The 20248-nt window shown below is 35.7% G+C and overlaps 1 protein-coding gene across 1 annotated transcript; it reads right to left on the bottom strand.

The window, feature by feature from the left end:
* Window positions 1-15255: 15255 nt before the first annotated feature.
* On the bottom strand, window positions 15256-19920 carry LOC137746483 (protein BRI1-5 ENHANCED 1). The gene is made up of 4 exons (XM_068486507.1): window positions 18826-19920; window positions 16559-17086; window positions 15792-15987; window positions 15256-15475 (listed from the first exon to the last, which is right to left on the bottom strand). The coding sequence occupies exons 1-4, from the start codon at window positions 18947-18949 to the stop codon at window positions 15334-15336; spliced, it is 990 nt and encodes a 329-aa protein (XP_068342608.1). The 5' UTR covers window positions 18950-19920; the 3' UTR covers window positions 15256-15333.
* Between the last annotated feature and the right edge of the window lie 328 nt (window positions 19921-20248).

A 20248-nucleotide genomic window follows, 5' to 3' on the forward strand; every position in this document is an offset into this window, starting at 1 on the left:
CTCAATATGAGTGTTGCAAATCATTTCAGTCCTTCTATTAGAAAACCATCAAATAATCTGTTAGTGTGTTGATATAACACATATAGATCATGAACCCAATTAAACAACGATACATGGATTATATAAAGTTTTTATTTTTAAGAATGATTCAAAATTCTAAAAACAATAAGGGTAAAGTTAGGGAGATTAAATATGTAGATTAAATTTTGTAAACTAACTGATATCGAAGTTGATGATTTGATTATTACTTAAGTATTGATTATTGGCAATACATCATTTAGTTTATAAGTTTAGTCTCCATAACATTACCCCAACAATAAAGCTGAGTAAATAGAAACAAATAAACAAAAGCCCTTATGATCTCTCGATTCTTTGGTTCCTTCCACTCATTTTGATCATTTGGATTGTAATCAAACAGATTCTTCCTCAAACATGGTCTCATCTTCTCCTGATGTTGACCAACGTCAATGCAATTGAACAAAGGGGTGATGCTAGTATGTCATTAAAATTTTAATCTCATTTTGTTATGTTTGCCGCTTTGAGCGAGTGGTGGTTGGGGAGAGATAGGAACGGTGGCCCCAAAGGGTGGATAGGGCTTACTGTTCCTTTTTCTAAAAGCTTTTCTTTTTTTCTTAAAAAAAAAAAAAAAAAAAAAAACTCATTTCATTTAAGAATTGAAAATTTAACAAATAAAACATAATCCACATGGTTCTTTTTAATTGGATATATGAGCTCATACATGTGATACACCAGCACATTAACAAATTATTATACGAAATTCAAAAGAAAAGATTAATTGGTTTACAGTCACCACATTCGAGGACGATATTGATCGATTTTCAATTTTAATGACTATTTTGATGGGTTGGGTCAATTCCAATTACCATTTGTAATAAAAACCCTAAATATAATGTATATTCTACATTCTAGACATACATTGTATCTAAACATATAATGTACCTAAATCACTAATATACATAGGGTTGGAAAAAGTTCCTGAAAATTTTGAACTCAATTGAAAAAAATTTTGATCCCAAACCAAAAAAGTCCGAAACCGAAATTCTCGAAATTTTCGAGACTGCTTATTCAATTTTTAGGGTTACCAGCTGGAACAATCCTGGTAATGCTCTAATTGTTTCTAGTTGATATGGTTGAGATAAGGATGGTTTGATAAGAATTACACAATGGGAAGTGTCCTTATTGATCACTATTGTTTACAGTATAAAACTAGGGTCCCTGCTCTCTCATTTGACACACAAACTTAAGAAACTCAAGCCCCATAAATTAAGCCTTGCATATAGTGAGTGGCAAGCTGCAGAGAACCCTAACCCTAGCAAAAATGACTTCATTAGGTCAGTGGTTATATTGATACTATGAAGTTGAATTCCGTTGTTCATATACTTATATTATATACTTACATTTGGCATCAAAGCTTTCACATGCCTCTTAACCCTATGTTGAAAGCATCAAGAACAATTTTCTGTTGTGCAATTTGTAGACTAATTGCATATTATCAGGGAAATTCATATTTGAACATTTGATAGCTAAAGCCATCCTTGTTCATGCATGTATTTCGTTAAATATGTATATCAATATTGGCACTGGAAATCAAAACATGGACACTACTCATCTAAACAATTTTGGTTATCCAAGTTTTGAATTCAAGTGGCACATCACTTCATAAACTAATGCATAAAGCCAACTATTTTCAAGCCACAAAGGTTTGCAATTATGGTTGCTAAATTTCATACATTAACAGTGAAAGTGTTGTGATTAATAAAAATCATTCACAAATTTCATCAATCCAATGATGTTGAGTCTGTGATATATGGTTTGGGGATTAAGGCTTAAAACTTTGCATATGATTTGGGGAATAAAGCTTAAAATTTTGCATATCATGTGCTTCTCAAACTATGAATGCTAGCTCTGTGAATCTCACACAATTTCATCTCTCACTGGTGTCAATTACAAGAAATGGAAACAGGACCTAGAGATCGTATTGGGTGTCATGGATGTGAATTTGACACTGAAAGATTGATGAAACCCATATGCTTGTAGATTATAGCACATCAAACTAGAAATCAAAATATGAGAAATGGCACAAGTCATACAAGATTTCCCTAATGATTATCAAGAGGACCATGACTAATATAATTCGTTGAGATTTTCCTAATGCAACCAATGTTAAAGAATTCCTAAAATGATTAAAGACAAGTACAAGGAATAGGAAAAGACCAAAACAAGTAATCTGATGAACTCCTTGACAACTATGAGGTATAATGGTGTTGGAAGCGTTCATGAATGTCCTAAAAATGATTAATATTGCTGGAAACTGAAAGCCATAGAGGTACCTATGTATGAGACTTTTCTGGTGCATATTTATTAGAAATTCACTGCATGATAGCTATACACAACTTTCTTATAATGCACTGCGTGAAAAAAGGGGATATGAATGAGTTAATCTCAATTTGTGTAAGTGGGGAAGTGAGAATGAAAAGGGAAAAGGCTGAATAGGAGGAGCTTGAGTCTGTCAATTTTGTTCAAAGTTATATGAAACCCAAAACCCTCAAACCCTATGTTGCCAAAAAGAATTTTACCAAAAGAGCTACATCTCCTAAAAAGGATTTTCGAACCTATTAAACCATCGATTTTCTAATATTATTTCTATAAGAAGGTAGGTCATTTCAAGAGAAATTGTCCAAAATACAAAGCTTGACATGCAAAACAAAAGGCAAAGAAAGGTAAAAATGTTTTTGCTTGTTTTGAGTCTAATTTAATTGGTGGATTGATTCAAGCGCTTTTATTCATGTTACAAATTCATTGCATGACTTCACAACAAAGAACACCAAATAAGGATAAAGTCAAAGTTTCAATTGGCAATGGAAGAATAGTTTAAGTCAAGGCTCTAAGGAATATTTGGTTAGGGTTAGAATTTTGTTTTTGTTTGGAATTAGAAAATGTCGTTTATGTACATTTTATTGGCTTCAACATTTGTTACTAGTCCTCTCACATTGGTACTGGTTTTCTTTGTGATGGAATGTTTTAATTTAAACTAAGAATGAGATTGTTTTCAATGTTGAAAAATGAGTTACAAAATCACAAGAGTGTCCAAACCTTTGCCATAAAAGAATTGGCCACATCTCAAAACCAATAATGACACTTTTGATCAAAAATGAAATTTCGCTCCTTAAACTTCGATGATTTCAATTGTTGTGTAGAATGTATTAAGGAAAAAATGACTAATAATAGAAAAGAAGGATCAACAAATTCACACAAATATTTGTGGCCCACAAACCATTGAAGGAAACAAGTATTTCATAACCTTCATTGTTTACTTTTCAAGATTTTGTTTCATCTATTTAATTCCAGAAAATCAAGTCCCTTTCAAGTTTTCAAAATTTATAAAACTGAAGTTGAAAATCAATTGGAAAGAAAAATCAAAGTTGTCAGGTTTGATAAGGGTTGAGAGTACTATGGTATTTACAATCAAAATTGGTAGTCATTCTAGACCCTTTGCTTTATTCTTGCAAGCTAATGGAATTGTAGCTTAGTATACTACACCTAGTACACCTAAGCAAAACAAGTTTGCAGAGAGAAGAAATAAAACTTTGATGGACATGGTGAGAAGCATGATTTGCAGTGTAAAATTACCAAGTTGTTTATTGGGAGAAACAGTGAAAATTACCAATTATATTCTCAATAGGGTGCCTATAAAGTTAGTGGAAAACATACCTTGAGTTATGGACTGGAAGGCAGCCTAGTCTGAACCATTAACGATCAGAAATTATACTACTTATTTTGTCCGAAAAATTACATTTTTCTTAAGATATGTTGGATTTAAATGAAAGGATGTACATGTTTTTGTGCCTTTATGGCTAGGGAAAAGAGATGACGGAATCGCAATATTATTGACTTGCATAAAGATTTGTTGGGCACCATTTTAATCTTGGGAATTATTTGTCATCTTGTTAAGCCCCAGTACTAAAAAGCTAAACTTATTCTTAATTAAACTTTTATCCAGGTTTGCCATTTTGTCTAACAAGGAGCGATTGACTTGTCAACAAATTTGTGAAACAAACTTTGGCATGTGACTACCACATTAAAGGGATGGTTTTTCTTCCACTCGAACCAACAGAAGGAAAAAAGGCTTGCATTTGTTTTATCTCATTTTTATGGAGTCACAATTGACATACAGTAGCAGCAGAGCAAGTGATTTCAACTGAGAAAAAATTAGAGAAAGATGGTGAAACACCAATTCAAATTAGTTTGTAATTCGTGGGTTTTTGACAAGAGCACAAATTCGGGATATTTGGTTCCACAGTCATTTCGATTGCAGGGGAGATATTTCTATTTTCAAATATGATGGAAGTCAAGCAAGGAGATGCTATTGTCATTCGTTATCAAGCAAAGAGTTGAAGAAGTCGTCTAATAGAAATCAGTGAAGGTGATTTAATGTACAAAATGGCCATTAAGGAATTCAAGAGCTTATCATCATCCATTTTTTATCTATAAAATTGGCTATTGTTGGTTACGGAAAATGAAAAGAAACGGCTAGACAATAAATTGGGCTTTTGGAGAATTCAAAGAAGGAACCTGGTCATAATTGAAGAAGAGAAGAAAAATAGATAAGTTGGAGATGGAATTGGGAGATTGAGGTGTGGCAGAATACGGCATTTTTCAAGCTTTTTCTAAAACTAAATTTTCTTTTCAAATTTATGATGGATTCAATACTGTTTTATATTATGTTTCAAAACTAATTTCATTTCGCTAAGGCTAAGATGTAGCCTAACCATGATTGCTTAATGTTTCAGTTTATTTATTTATCAATTTGCATTCCCTTGAGTTTCATTTTGATGTGCTTATGAACTTGATTTTAATCTATGTGATTAGCTACCACTTGGGTCTAAATCAAGTGTATGTGATGCGAGTTAACACAGATGCCATGTTAATTCGGTCTTAGCGTCTTGCAAATGGTACCATGAATTCCTTGATGTAGATGCCTTACACTAGGTTTCACGTGGTCTTTTATTTAGTTCCCAAATTGTTAATAAACTTGTGTGTGTTTAGTAGTCTAGATGCCATAGATTATTAGCACATATGAGTATACGTAGTAATCTAGATGCCATGGATACTATATGAGTTAGAGGAACTCGACCGTCAAGTTGGTTTTATATTCATTAATAATTAATTGTTGGAATTGAGTAGGATTGGTTATGGTGAATCGGATGCTCTAGTATCTTTCGGAATTGAATTATAATTTGTTTTCATTGTCGTTGTCATCACTTAGTTAAGTTCATTTCATTTTCATTTACAATCACAATTTCAAAATTCTTTCTCCAATCATCAAATTTTCTATTACAATTCAAGTGCAATTTAAATAGAGTTAGATAACTAGAATTATATCAATCTTAGTTGGAACGATCTTGTGCTTGCCTGCTATATTATACTATGATTTGTACACTTGCAAGCATTAAAATTTGGACTTAATTGGGTTGATTTCAGTTACAATCTATAACCATCTACATATTTAAAGGTATAAGGTAAAAGAAAAAGTTTACAATCCTAATGGCAGAAAGCTTGATTCCAAAACAGTCAGCCATTTCTTTGTAGGGTATGCTTAAAGATCAAGGTGATTCAGATTTTATTGCCCTAGTAACAATTCGAAATTGTTGAAACTGGTAAGATAGTGTTCTTAGAGTATGGTTTGGATACTAATCTGGTTCTAAGACTTATGGATTCATCTTTGAAGAAGAAGGTGAAATGGAGTCAAGATAGAATAAGACAAAACAACAAAAATAGTTGAGATCAGTAGACATGTAGAGGAAGGTGAGAACGATGTTGATGATAACTTACAAGCTAACAATGGTGCAAGCAAAAGTGGGCAAGAAATAGCTAAAAAAATGTCATTAGTCAAGTTGGTGGAGCAATAGAACACCAATGAATCAACAACAGCAAAACCAAGGGACTATCATAGTTCAACATGATCCTGCTTCTTTAAAAAGAATAATTAGGGTAAGAAAACCGACAATTTCAAATGATTTCGTGTACCTAACAGAAACTTACATTAATTTTTTAGAATTTGATGATCCTATAACCTCTATAGAAGCTGTCTCGAGTTCAAATGTTGATAAATGGATGGAGGGCATGCATAGTGAACTGATCTCAAAGGAGAATATTGAGGTTTGGGAGTTAATGGAACAGACAAAACGAATTAAGCCAATAGGCTTCAAATGGGTATTTAAAACCAAGAGAGATTTGAATGGGAATCATGGTTCTAAAAGACGCTAGACGTTAGTCGGGCAGCTGTTTGGGGCTTAAGACCTAGGCGGACTAGGCGAATTTTATAATTTTTATTAATTAAATTAAATTTATCATAATAAAAGCTAATTATGCTTATAATGTACTGTTATTATTAACCCCAATTTAAAAGTTAATAAGATTGTAAGCATATAAAATGGCCCAGCCCAGCCCAGCCCATCCCAACCCACCCCACACTTTCTTTTCTTTTTCTCTTCATGTCTTATGCCGCATCAGAGATCTTTCTCATATTATAAGACTCCTCGTTTCCATCAACTAATTAAAATAACCAAATCGTGCGCCTCTCTCTTTATTTTTTGGTTAACACCTTTCTCTCTCGAGTAATGCTATTTATACCATGTTTTTGTACTATTTTTTCATACCATCTTAGATGACATTTGATGTGGACAGCCACATCATTTGAATTAATCAGATTTTTAAATTTCATTATTTAATAAACCAATAATTAAGAAAAACTAGTTAATTAAATGATGATTGTGGTATATGAGGAGTCTTTCTTATTGCTTTATTTGGTTTTGCAAATTTTTCAAATGATGTGGCTATCCACATTAGATGCCACTCTATTATTGTAATTAGCTTCGTTTCCATCGCATCATCTCTGTCTTCAAGAAAGGGCACTGCTACTTCTCATATCCTCTCTCCCACCACTTCCAAAAGCTACTTCAAACCCCCAACCTTCAACCTAAAAGTCCAAAAGAATTCCAAAAAACCCAACTATCAAGCAACATCGCCGCAGCCCACTTGTCAAAAAGCAGTTTGTGAAGTAATCTAGGTGGGTTCATTCAACAATCAAGTGGGGTTTGTATGTATTCCAGAGATTTCCAGTTCATTCCCTTTCTTCTCATTAGATAGCAGCAGAACGGAGAACTGCTGAGGCTCCGACGAGGGCACCTAGACAGCCACCTATAGCCGCCTACCACTGCCTAGATCGCCTATATAGTGCCTAGGCGGCCGACTAAACCATACTCGATTTTATGAACGATTTGGCATAAATTCCGACGGCACTCCACCGCCCCAGCGCCTAGGCGGCCGCCTAGGACATTTTTTAGAACACTGATGGGAATATAGAGAGGCATAAGGCAAGGTGCAAAAAGGTTCACTCAAAGAGATGGAGTTGATTATAAAGAAACTTTGAGTGTTCATCATTGGCTATGGTGGATTTTGCTTTGGTTTTGCACCAAATAAATGTAAAAGCATCTTTCTTAAATGGTGATTTAGAAGAATGCATATACATGAAGCAACTAGAGGGCTTTAGAGAAGAAAGAAATGAACATTTGATTTGCAAGTTAAAGAAGTCCATCTATGGACTAAAACAGGCTTCAAGACAATAGTACCTTAAATTTCATTGAGTTGTTAAGGAACATGGCTCCACAGAAAATCCTCAGACACTTATATTTATTTGAAGATCAGTGGGTGTAGTTTTATCATTTTGCTTTTATGTAGATGATATACTGCTTGCCACAAATACTTAAAGTTTGTTTGATGAAACCAAGTCTTTTCTAAAAAGGAATTTCGAGATGAAAGATCTTGGAGAGGCATCATATATCATAGGGATTGAAATTAAGAGGCAAAAGGAGAGGTTTGATTGGATTATCACGTAAGGGTTATATAGAGCAAGTCTTGAAGAGATTCAACATGTCTTCTTGTGGTACTATTGAAATGCCAATTTCGAAAGGTGATAAGTTAAGTAAGCAACAATGTCCTCAAAATCATTTGGAAAGGAGAATCATGAAAGGTAAATCATATGCATCTTTAGTGGGGAGTTTAAGTATGCACAATTAGACCAGATCTTGCTTTCACAATCAGTGTCCTTGGTAGATGTCAGTCCAATACATGAAAAGCTTAATGGAATGGAGCAAAGAGAGTACTGAGATATATTTGAAAGAACCAAGACACACATGTTGATTTTCAAAATGACAAATAGTTTAGTCTTAGAAGGTTATGGTAATTCGGAATTTTCTGGATGCTAAGATGACCTCAAGTCAACTTTAGGTTATGTTTTTACGATGGCTTATGGGGCAGTCTCTTGTAGGAGTGTAAAGCACGACACAATGGTAGCTACAACTACGGTGTCATAATATTTGTCATGCTATGAGACTATAAATCAGGTAATTTGGTTGAAGAACTTTATAATGGGACTCCAAGTTGTTGATTCAATCTCAAGGCCAATTCAAATTTACTGTGATAATAATGCATCAATATTCTTTCGAAGAATAATAAGAGGTCGGCTGCAACAAGAAACTTGGATATCAAGTATCTCACTGCTCGAGAAAAGGTAACGACACGCTTGGTCAAGATAGATTACTTGGAGACTAGTTCAATGATTGCAAATCCCTTGAAGAAGCATGTTGCAAAAATGGGAGCATTAGCTGGTTTTGATGCAACAAATTAGTAGGAGCTGTGTGTTAGTTTTCTTTTCAGAAATTTATTTCTTCAGTTACAAGTTGTTAAGTTTGAAATATGCATTCAAGTATTAACACTGAAGAACTCTTAGCTCAAAAAGTTAAATGCTGAAAGGTTGTTGAGGTTTCCCTAAAGTACACAACATCTAATTATGATAGTATGTATGTATACATGAATACCTAATCAGTGACAATTCGTGGAATTGTTATAAAGATGACCTATCGTATGTATACATGAATACATGATGAGTGACAATTCATGGAATTGTTATAAAGATGAACAACCAAAGGACTTCAATTTGAGGCATCAAGATGTACTGTCTTATCAGTTCTAAATAGGACCATGAGTTAGATGTGTTTTTCGGTACATATATAGTCACACCTTTCGTTGTTCATGTCTTGTTGGAGTTTAATGTATTGGTTAGTTTCATGAAAGTGATTATGGTACTCATGAAAGATAAGTACAATTCCTTCTAGTTCTTCATGAATACTGCTTGATGATCAAAGCTTGAAATTGAGAACTTTGTTCCACAGCCATTCAAGAATAATTCCATATTAAGTTGTATAGTGTTAAACAAGTATTAGCTCTAGTGAGAGAATGTAAGTTCTATAGAGAACCAAACACTTGTTTACCACGTGTTTAGAGATTTGCAATTGTAAAAGATTAGGATTAATTACGTTTGTTACCTATTATGGATTTGTATACTTAGGCCTTATTTGGCACCTCAGACTGGACTGACTATTTCAGTCAGATAGGATGAATAGTCATCGGATAGTACTGACTGAATTAGTCGGATTGGTGCAATATTAGATTAATAACCTTATTATTTATACTGTGATTGGTTTGGGACTCTATCGGATAAGAAAGACTTAAAAATGTTATTATTTTAAAGAGAAATTTTGATGATTGATGAATTTGGAACTATTGTGAATTTTTCAACTCCAGCTTTTACATCATATCCTTGGATTTGCTCTCCAAATCTTGCTGCAGTCAAGCACCACCCGCACCCACCATGCTTGATATTATGAATTCATCAGGCTTCATTCTAGATGCCAGGAGTCTATAAAATAAATCAAATGCACTTTCAATCCCCGTTTTGAATATAATCTACAACATAAAGATAATAACCCAATTCACCAAAAAACTCAAGAAGCTGGAAAAAATCGCCCAATCCATTTCTTCAATTGAGTTCAAATTTTCAACATACCTAACTCAGGATCTTTGCAATTCTTGCCAAAAACCCAATCAAATTGATTTATTTTCAAATGATTCGACCAATACCAAAAAAACAAACTAGGTAGTGAGTAGTGCTCTTTTGGCAGGGGAGATGGTGCACATGCAAAAAAAAAAAAACTAGATTAATTTTTTCAGATCTGAAAATTGACAAACCCTATATTTTAATTAAAAGAAAAAACTATAATCAATTGCAAAATTAGGGAGAATAATAACCAAATTCAGTCAATTGAAAGAAAATTGCAAGAAAAATAGAAGGAGGGTAGAAGAGAGTAAAGAAGAAGACGAAAGATTGCAAGAAAAATAGAAGGAGAAGCGTCGAACAAAGAGGAGGAGGAGGAGGAGGAGGAGGAGGGCACAGCAACCTAGGATTCAGATGAGAGAGCAGGCGATGCAAGAGGGACCGAGATAGCGAGAGGGGCGAGTTTTCTACCGGACTAAATAATCCCGTGGTTTTGGGATGTATAGTTAAACGGATGTCAACCGGATGAAATAAGTTGGGCCGGACTATTAATCTGGTGACTATTTAATACATACAGACACCAAACACCCGACTCCGTATTATTAGTCCTATCTGGTGTGTTATACAGTGTACCAAACGAGGTCTTAGGGTTTCTTATAGTGCAAGAGTCCGTGCTTTCTCACTTGACATGCAAACCTAAGAAACTTAAGCCTTATAAATTGAGCCTTGCATACAGTGAGTGATGAGCTGTAGAAGAACCCTAACCTTCAGGTTAGTGGTTATATTGGTACTGTGAAATTGAATTCCGTTGGTCATATACTTGTATTATATACTTACATTATCTTACTGTTGAATTTATATGAGTAGGGATGAGTATGTTTATTTAAAAATTACCAACAAGTATATTCACGTCTTTAGCCAGAAGGCTCATCATAACAAGAATTCCTTAAACCATGCACGAGTTGTTGATTGTTGGCTCAAACCAAATGTAGTCTAAAACCAACAAATGATGTTGGCTACTTTTGTGGTCAAAATTGATGGTTGGCATGCTACATGTGGGAAATAAAATGGATGCTCTTATGCCTAATTTGTGGTCAAAGAATGGATGCACTTATGCCTAATTCTTTTGACTTGATGAGAGGCCTTTGGCCTATAAAAGGAGGTGTAGGCATAACTCAAACACAACATCAAGGAAACAAGGAAGAGAGAAAAATAGCAAGAAGCCATTCGGCATAGAGAAGAATTTTCTCAAATTGTCTTGCTTTGTATTTTTGGTTTTCTCTTCCTATTGTAAGTGTGAGAGTTTGGGTTATTCGGGTCTTTGGGAAATTGAGTGATAAACACTATTGTATGTTCTCATTGATTATAGTGGAATACTCCGTCGTCTCCAAACTGGATGTAGGCATTGCCGAACCAGTATAAATCTTGGTGTTCTTGTTGGTATTGTTCCATTTATCTTTTGTCAGTTATTGTGGTTTATTTTTCACTCACACTTGGTTGACGCTTCCGCACAACAAGTGGTATCAGAGCCTAGTTTTTCGACTAGGCGTTCTCGTGGGAGTGAAAATATTTGCTGGCGCTACAGTCCCGTGAATAGTGCCGAGTAGATGGCTGGAGATAAAGATGAATCTGTGAAGGGGAAGGAGTCGGCATCGTCTTCGTCGGCATCTACATCCAATAGACATCAAATTGCTACTACAAGGTTAGAGGTTGATAAATTCAATGGCTCTAATAATTTTGGTATGTGGCAATGTGAAGTTATGGATGTGTTGTATCAACAAGAGTTGGATATGGTTCTGGAAGATAAACCAGAAGATATTGATGACAAGCAGTGGACACGAATTAATCTTCATGCTTGTGCTGCTATTCGATCGTTCCTTGATAAGGAGTTGAAATACCCGTATATGAAGGAAACTTCTGCTAAGGAGTTATGGACAAAATTGGAGGAGAAGTATATGACCAAGAGCGCAGAAAATCGGCTCTTCTTGAAGAAGCGACTCTTCCGATTTCAGTATCGTCCAGGTATTACTATGCACGAACACCTCAATGATTATAATAAAATACTTGCTGATTTAGCAAACCTTGATGTGAAAATTCCTGACGAGGATAAGGCACTATGTTTGTTAAATTCATTGCCTGATGATTATGATCATTTGACAACTACTTTGTTGTATGGAAAATCCGAGGTGAAACTTGATGAGGTGTCTGCGGCATTGGTGAATCATGAGTGTCGTAAGAAGGAACTGAAGACTCACAATTCACAAACCGAGGCACTTGTTGCAAGGGGTCGAACAGTGGAAAGAAAATATGTGAAGCGGGGAAAATCTCGTTCAAAGTCACGAGGGAAGTTTCCTGCTAAAGATGAATGTGCCTTTTGTCGCCAAAAGGGTCATTGGAAGAGAGACTGCCCCAAATTGAAGAACAAAGAGAATGAGAAAGCGGGTTCTGAAGCAAATATTGCAAAATCTGGAGATGATGATTTCGAGTTTGCTTTGGCTAGTTCATCTGCTGATGGTCACTCCAAGGAGTGGATTTTGGATTCAGGTTGCACCTATCATATATGTCCCATTCGAGAATGGTTTTCTAGCTTCGAGGAGCTGGATGGTGGAGTTGTTTTGATGGGTAATGATAATGCCTGCAAAACACAAGGGATAGGCAAAATCTGTTTGAAGATGCATGATGGAACAGTCAGAGAATTAAGTGATGTTCGGTATGTACCAGATATGAAGAAAAATCTTATCTCACTGGGTGCATTGGAATCCAAGGGTCTCAAGATCACCATGAAGGGTGGAGTTCTTAAAGCTGTTTACGGGGCACTGGTGGTGATGAAAGGTACAAGACGAAATAACTTGTATTTCTTGAAGGGGAGTACAGTTATTGGTGAAGCAGCTGTCACCGAAGCTGCTGACGCAGATAGCACAGACACCACGAGGTTATGGCATATGCGTCTTGGGCATGCTGGTGAAAAAGCGTTGCAAGGATTGGTGAAGCAAGGCTTATTGAAAGGTGCAAAGGCATGCAAATTGGAATTCTGTGAGCATTGTGTGTTGGGTAAGCAAACTAGAGTAAAATTTGGAACTGCTATTCACCACACTAAAGGCATTCTTGATTATGTTCACACTGATGTTTGGGGACCTTCCAAGAATGCATCTTGGAGAGGTAGCCATTATTTTGTCTCTTTTGTTGATGACTTCTCTAGAAGAATATGGGTGTACACCATGAAGCGTAAAGATGAAGTCTTGAAGATATTCCTGAAGTGGAAAAAGATGATTGAAACGCAAAGCGGTCGAAAGATCAAGACTCTCAGATCAGACAATAGGGGTGAATATAAGTCTGATCCTTTCTTGAAAGTTTGTCAAGATGAGGGTATTGTGAGGCACTTCACGGTTAGGGAGACACCGCAACAGAATGGGGTGGCGGAGCGCATGAACCGTACTTTGCTTGAGAAAGTTCGGTGTATGTTGTCTAATGCTGGATTAGGCAAGGCGTTTTGGGCTGAGGCAATTACTTATGCAAGCCATCTCATTAATCGATTGCCAGCTGTTGCGAATGAGGGCAAAACGCCCATGGAGGTATGGTCTGGTAAACCTTGTACTGATTACAAGTTCTTACACATATTTGGTTGTCCTGCTTACTATCATGTCAGAGAAAGCAAGTTGGATCCAAAAGCAAAGAAAGCTCTATTTATGGGCTTTAGCACTGGCGTGAAGGGATACCGACTCTGGTGTCCAGATGAGAAGAAATTTGTTGTAAGCAGAGATGTGACCTTTGATGAGGCTGCTATGGTTAATCAGAACAAGCATGAAGGTGAAACTGAAACAACCGAGACCATGAGTAGCTCAAAGCAGGTGGAGTTACTGAAGACTCCAGTTGTTCCAGTAAGGTCTGATGTTACAGACACTAGTCCTACAGTTAATCATGATGATGAGGACGAGGATGATGAAGAGGAGACACCTACCCAAGAGCCTCCACAGCAACAAGACTATATTGCAACCAGAAGATCGAGAAGGGAAATTCGAAAGCCTGCTCGATTTACTGATATTGTGGCATATGCACTTCCCATTATTGAAGATGATATTCCATCCACCTACAAAGAAGCTGTCATGAGTTCAGAGTACGAGTTGTGGATGAAATCTATGGATGAGGAGATGAAATCTCTTCATAAAAATAAGACTTGGAAGCTGGTTCAGTTACCAAAGGGGAAGAAAGAAATTGGTTGTAAATGGGTGTATGCCAAAAAGATGGAATCTTTGGGAAAAGACAATGTAAGATTCAAAGCCAGATTGGTAGCTAAAGGCTATGCTCAGAAAGAAGGCATTGACTACAATGAGGTATTTTCTCCTGTAGTAAAACATTCTTCTATTCGTATTTTGTTGGCTTTGGTTGTGCAGTTTGATCTTGAGTTGGCCCAACTTGATGTCAAGACTGCGTTCTTACATGGTGATTTGGAGGAAGAGATTTATATGTCTCAGCCAGAAGGTTTTAAGGTTGCTGGAAAGGAAAATTGGGTTTGCAAATTGGAAAAATCATTGTATGGCTTGAAGCAGTCTCCAAGACAATGGTACAAGCGATTTGATCGATTTACGATCGGGCTTAAGTTGCTCAAGTTTAAGCACTGCTTAGACTTGATTAGCATTTGTAAAATTTGTTGATTGCCCCATGGGGGAGTGGGAGACGACTATTGGGAGTTCTACTTAGAGGGTTTGCGCCAAGGTGGAGATTGTTGATTGTTGGCTCAAACCAAATGTAGTCTAAAACCAACAAATGATGTTGGCTACTTTTGTGGTCAAAATTGATGGTTGGCATGCTACATGTGGGAAATAAAATGGATGCTCTTATGCCTAATTTGTGGTCAAAGAATGGATGCACTTATGCCTAATTCTTTTGACTTGATGAGAGGCCTTTGGCCTATAAAAGGAGGTGTAGGCATAACTCAAACACAACATCAAGGAAACAAGGAAGAGAGAAAAATAGCAAGAAGCCATTCGGCATAGAGAAGAATTTTCTCAAATTGTCTTGCTTTGTATTTTTGGTTTTCTCTTCCTATTGTAAGTGTGAGAGTTTGGGTTATTCGGGTCTTTGGGAAATTGAGTGATAAACACTATTGTATGTTCTCATTGATTATAGTGGAATACTCCGTCGTCTCCAAACTGGATGTAGGCATTGCCGAACCAGTATAAATCTTGGTGTTCTTGTTGGTATTGTTCCATTTATCTTTTGTCAGTTATTGTGGTTTATTTTTCACTCACACTTGGTTGACGCTTCCGCACAACACGAGTCAATACCAATACGAACCAAGTACAGAACCTTGTTGCGAGGAAAAAATAAGAGGGGGGAAAGTAAAACTGGTTATTCACACATTGCAGGGGAGGATTGACTACAAATTACAATGCACATTTACTTGTACAAAACATGAATTAAAGAAAACCCTTCTCTTTGTAGGATTGAACAGCGCCATCAAACATTTCACCAAGGCCGCATTTGAATTCGAATCCAGTATTCAACAGTTTCTTTGAAGAGACCTTAGTTCTTTTGTAACCTTTGACCTCCTTTAAGTAACTGAAAACGGAAAATGAAGAAGAAAAAAAATTACAAGAGAGGGTTAATAAGTAGGCCTCAACATATTTGACAACATAAAGGAGACCATATTATGTTAATAAAAATAAGTTTTGCTAGAATAAGTAGTTCATGTGTGGACAAGTGGCTACTTATCCGTTAACAAGTGCTAAACTGGTTGCGAGGCCTATTTCAATCAAGTTGTAAATGACTTGGATATGTTGTGAAAACCCTTGACAATTAACTTACGACATATGAACAATTGATTCTAACATTTCTTTTACAACAATATAGTTAGAGAAGAAACAAGTAATCTCACTTTGGTATTTGTATTTGAAGTTCGGGGTATCTTGGAGGAAGAAATTCATATAATTCATGAATCGATGTTTGCACTGACGAACAAATGTACCTTCCTTTTGCATTAGGGTACTCCAGAAGATAGATATGTGCACTTGCTACATCATCTATGTGTACCATATATGTGTTAATAAGATACTTACATAGATCCTGGTTACCTACATAGGTCAAAATATTACAAAATTAACAAAACATACACACACACACCCAAAAAATAAAAAAAAATAAAAAAAAATCGATTGAAGGTCTCATACTAGAATACTGAATTTGTTCACGAAATACTATGTCAATGCATATTTTCATTCATATACTGTCTAATAGTAAATATGGTTTAAAATAAACCCATACTTAAAAATATTGATGCGTTCGTCATTTTGATGAACACAATTTGTTAAAAGACTTGATATCTCTCGTGATGCCGCCAGAATTTAGCGCTATTAGAAAAGAGTACCTATCAAACATGACACGACAAATGGTTCTTTATTTCCAAATTAGATACATCAGATAGAAAAATTCTAGAATTTACATTCTTGAAATTGATAATTAGATCCATGTGAAAAAATTTAAGAGAATTTATAACCGGACGAATCTGAGCCACTCAAAAGATAAGAAAAAGAATAGATTGAAACTAGAGTAGAAAGATTGTCCAAAAATGGAATGAACCATTAAGCTGCATGTGTGTGGCCAAATATATCATTAACAAAAGCATATAGTTTAAGAGAAAAGTACCAGAAATGGGAGCCATTCCCATGTATACCGAAGAAGGAATATTTGGACAAATGAAGGGTCCAACAACTATGGGAAGAATTACAGTGACAACATCCAATCCATGTTTTTCTGCAAACTCCAAAGCCGTCTTCTCCACCACAGTCTTAGAAACCAAGTAAGAAGAGCCTACAAGACCGCTGCTTTTGCAGATATCGATCTCACTCCATGTATTTTCATCAGTTTCACTTAAACCTTTGCTGTTGAACAATATTGCTGCCAAACTAGAAGTGTAAACGACACGTTTCACAGTCTTGGAGTTCAGGCATGCCTTCAAAATACCTAGGGTTCCTTCTAGGGCTCTCTTGGTCACAGTTTCCTCTGGCTCTTTGTTATCAATATCCATAGGGTGAGCAAGGTGGAAGACTCCGGTGCAGCCTTGGATGGCCTCATCAAAAGTCTCAGGTTGGTTGAGATCTGCATGGAAGATTTGGAGTCTGTCCGATGCTCCTGGTAGGGTTGTTAGGTAGCTGATATCTCTCTTGCTTTCAGCTGCCACATTATAATGGTAGAAGTATATAAACATGAGCTCATGTAATTATATGTTAAAAGGCCACAAGGGAAATCTATAGAAAAAAGAAAAATGAGGAAAGATTAAGTTGATAAAGAAATTGAACAATTAGGACTAATATTCCACTGAATTTAGTAACAACCGGAATGATGTTGGATTAGTTCTCACACATATAAACTACTGATGCCATTCATTCACACATAAATTGATAACATTCATTGATAGATAATTGCCGTCATACTTTCAGTGCACGCTTAATAACACAATAGAACTATGCCATACAATTGAAACGAATTGGAAATGCGTGGATAAAAACAAGATGTGTGTGTATGTGTTTAGAATGTTTCACCAGCGGAACCTTGAAGTCCACTGGCCACACACAGATGAAAGTTGGTCCTTTTAACCACCAATTGATAGAAATAAACCGCCCCAAAATGTTGTTCTTTAACTTAAATCCGTCCCTCTCAAATTTTTGTGCGGCTCACTAAATGACAAAAAAAAACTTTACTATTTAGCTCAAATTTACTATTGATTTGCATTAAGCAGAGAAAATCATATTGCAAAACAGTATAGACAGGTTATAACTTATAACATTATTCTAATCTCCCAGTAACATTCGAACTTTGAAATTTTATACTTAAATATATATTGGTTGAATTTTTAACGCCCCACATAGACAAAATTTTGAGTTCGCCGCACTGGGATGTTTTTATGTTTGTCTAGTCCCGATCATGTTAGGCCATCTTCAACCGAAGGGTTCAGAGGACCAGAGGGCCTAAAATAACCCGAAAACTGTCCCCAACTGTGGGCTAAGCCAGAGGGCTCATGGACCTCACGGAATTTGAAAGGGCCAAAGGGCCAACCGGCTGGCCCAATCCAGCCAGCCCCGGGCTGGGCCAGAAATTCTAGCATTCCTGTCGGATATAATCGACAGGAATTCTAGGCCAAATTTCAAATGCAACGGCTAGTTGACGTCAACTAGCCGTTATTTTTTATTTTTTTTTACACAATTTTTTTTATAACTTCTATTTTTTTTTCTATAACTTCTATTTTACAAATTTTTTTTAATATTTTTTCTAAATTATATATATTTTTTCCTATAACTTCTATTTTACAAAATTTGTTTCATATTTTTATCCTATAACTTCTTTACAAAATTTGTTTCATATATTTTTTAAATTCTATTTTTTCCTATAACTTTCTAAACCATTATACAACATTAAATTAAATTAAGTAACATGAAACAATATTAAACAATATGAATTTAGCCGTTGGATTTGAATTTAAGTTGTAGCTTTTAAATAATAAATTATGTTTAGCCCTGGGTTGGAGACGATTTTTTGTGACAGGGTTAAAATAAGCCCTATGACCCTTTGACCCTCGATTGGAGATGAAGGCAAATATGGCCTTGTACTATTCATTAAAATATTAATATCTTGGAAGGTCAGATGGCTAAAACGAGCCCTCTGGCCAGCATTCGATTGGAGATGACCTTAAATTATGAGATCAAACAATTGCAATAGTAACGTATAAAGCATTGATTAAGAATTACAATAAACTTATATGTTCAGATATAGCTTCTAGGTAGAAAACTGAAGTGACACGTCAACTAGAATTTCATACATATCTTCTAACTAAATTGATCATTATCATCAAAGCTCAACAACATTCAACATAACTACAAAACCATAGAATTTGTTGGTCGTCTGATCTGAGTTACCTGCAGGATTGAATCTAACCGTAGCTCGAACGGAGTAACCACGCTGAAGAAGCCTCATAATCAGCCAAGAAGCGACATATCCTGTTCCACCAGTTACACAAACTATTCCCCTACCCTCTTCCATCTCTCTCTCTCTCTCTCTCTCTCTCTCTCTCTCTCTCTCTCTCTATAGATCTCTATATGTGTGGTTTGGCTAATTAATCAGGATCATGGAAGCTTAAATACAAGATAATTGATTAGTTTGCGATAGTTAAGGGTCAATAGTTTGTGAGTTCGTCATTACAGCTAGTTCTTGCACATTCTTTGCGTTTCTTCAGGAGGCAATGAATTTGACATATGATAAGGTTACGTAATTTACGATTTTAAATTCTCTACACTATATACATATACAAACAACCACGACATAGACGAATTGAATATGCCCCTTTTTCAGTCCTTATGTCTCCATGTTTCTGTTGACGTTCTAAATTAATGTTCATTTTTATACATATAAAAATCTATAGCCGCTGGCTCCGGCTTCGAGCCGGTGGCAGCTCCTCTCCCCCTTCTCTTAGCCTTCCTCATCCTCTTCTCCTGGATTATTGCCGAGCTATTTTTTGTTTTAGTATTGCCGTTTATAAGTGTCCCCTTGGTGAAGTTAGTTGTGAGCCTCTCCTAGTGGTATTTTGATTTTGTGTTCGTGTGTTATCGTCTCCTTTTAGGTCTACTTCGTTGTTTATGTTAGCTTCGTTGATGGTGTTGAGCAACAAACTCATGGTGGTATAGATATATACTAGCTGGTTCTTTGTCAGTTCTTCTTTGGAGTCAATAATGGTTGTTGTCAAAGAATGTCCTCCTATTCATTACATACAATTTTTGTGCGTAGAATATGTGTCAAAACATGAAGTGTTTGATTTTTTCATGAGTAATGGAGTTCCTAAAGATTCGAAGTTTCATCTCAGTCTCGAAGTTTAGGTGTGGATGACTTAGATGCGTTCCTTTGCTTATTCTACGGTTTATCTTGCTCTCAAATTCACTAATACAGTGATAACTAGTTTGACCATGTTGCCCTTTTATATTTTTTTGAGTCCCCTTAGATTGAGAATCTCTTAAATTTAACCCATAATATTTTCTTAATGCTTGTATCAACATTATAATTTAAAGGGTTCTTTAGAAAAAGACCTTTGAAACTCTTATTTTCCAAACAAAAACCCACATAATATTAAACTTCCAAATAAAACTCAAATTTCAAATAGAGTGCCATGTAAACAAATATGTAACCAATTATCATCACATATTTACAACTTATGCCACAAAACTCTAGTTATGTCAATAAATATTATTACCCACCCTAATTATGATTAGAAATTAACCCCATATGAAAATTTTACCTTTCTTGTATGATAAATATTAGGAATATATATATATATATATATATAAATTT

The sequence above is a fragment of the Pyrus communis genome, chromosome 10 (genome assembly GCF_963583255.1).
Source record: "Pyrus communis chromosome 10, drPyrComm1.1, whole genome shotgun sequence".
Lineage (NCBI taxonomy): Eukaryota > Viridiplantae > Streptophyta > Magnoliopsida > Rosales > Rosaceae > Pyrus > Pyrus communis.

Bases quoted from the DNA above. Each gene is read 5' to 3' on its own strand.
- LOC137746483 (XM_068486507.1), bottom strand. From the start codon at position 18,949: ATGGAAGAGGGTAGGGGAATAGTTTGTGTAACTGGTGGAACAGGATAT. The intron at 17,087-18,825 runs GTAACTCAGATC...ATAATGTGGCAG, and splicing joins GGTTAGATTCAATCCTGCAG to CTGAAAGCAAGAGAGATATC. The intron at 15,988-16,558 runs GTACTTTTCTCT...TGACCTATGTAG, and splicing joins GGGAATGGCTCCCATTTCTG to GTAACCAGGATCTATGTAAG.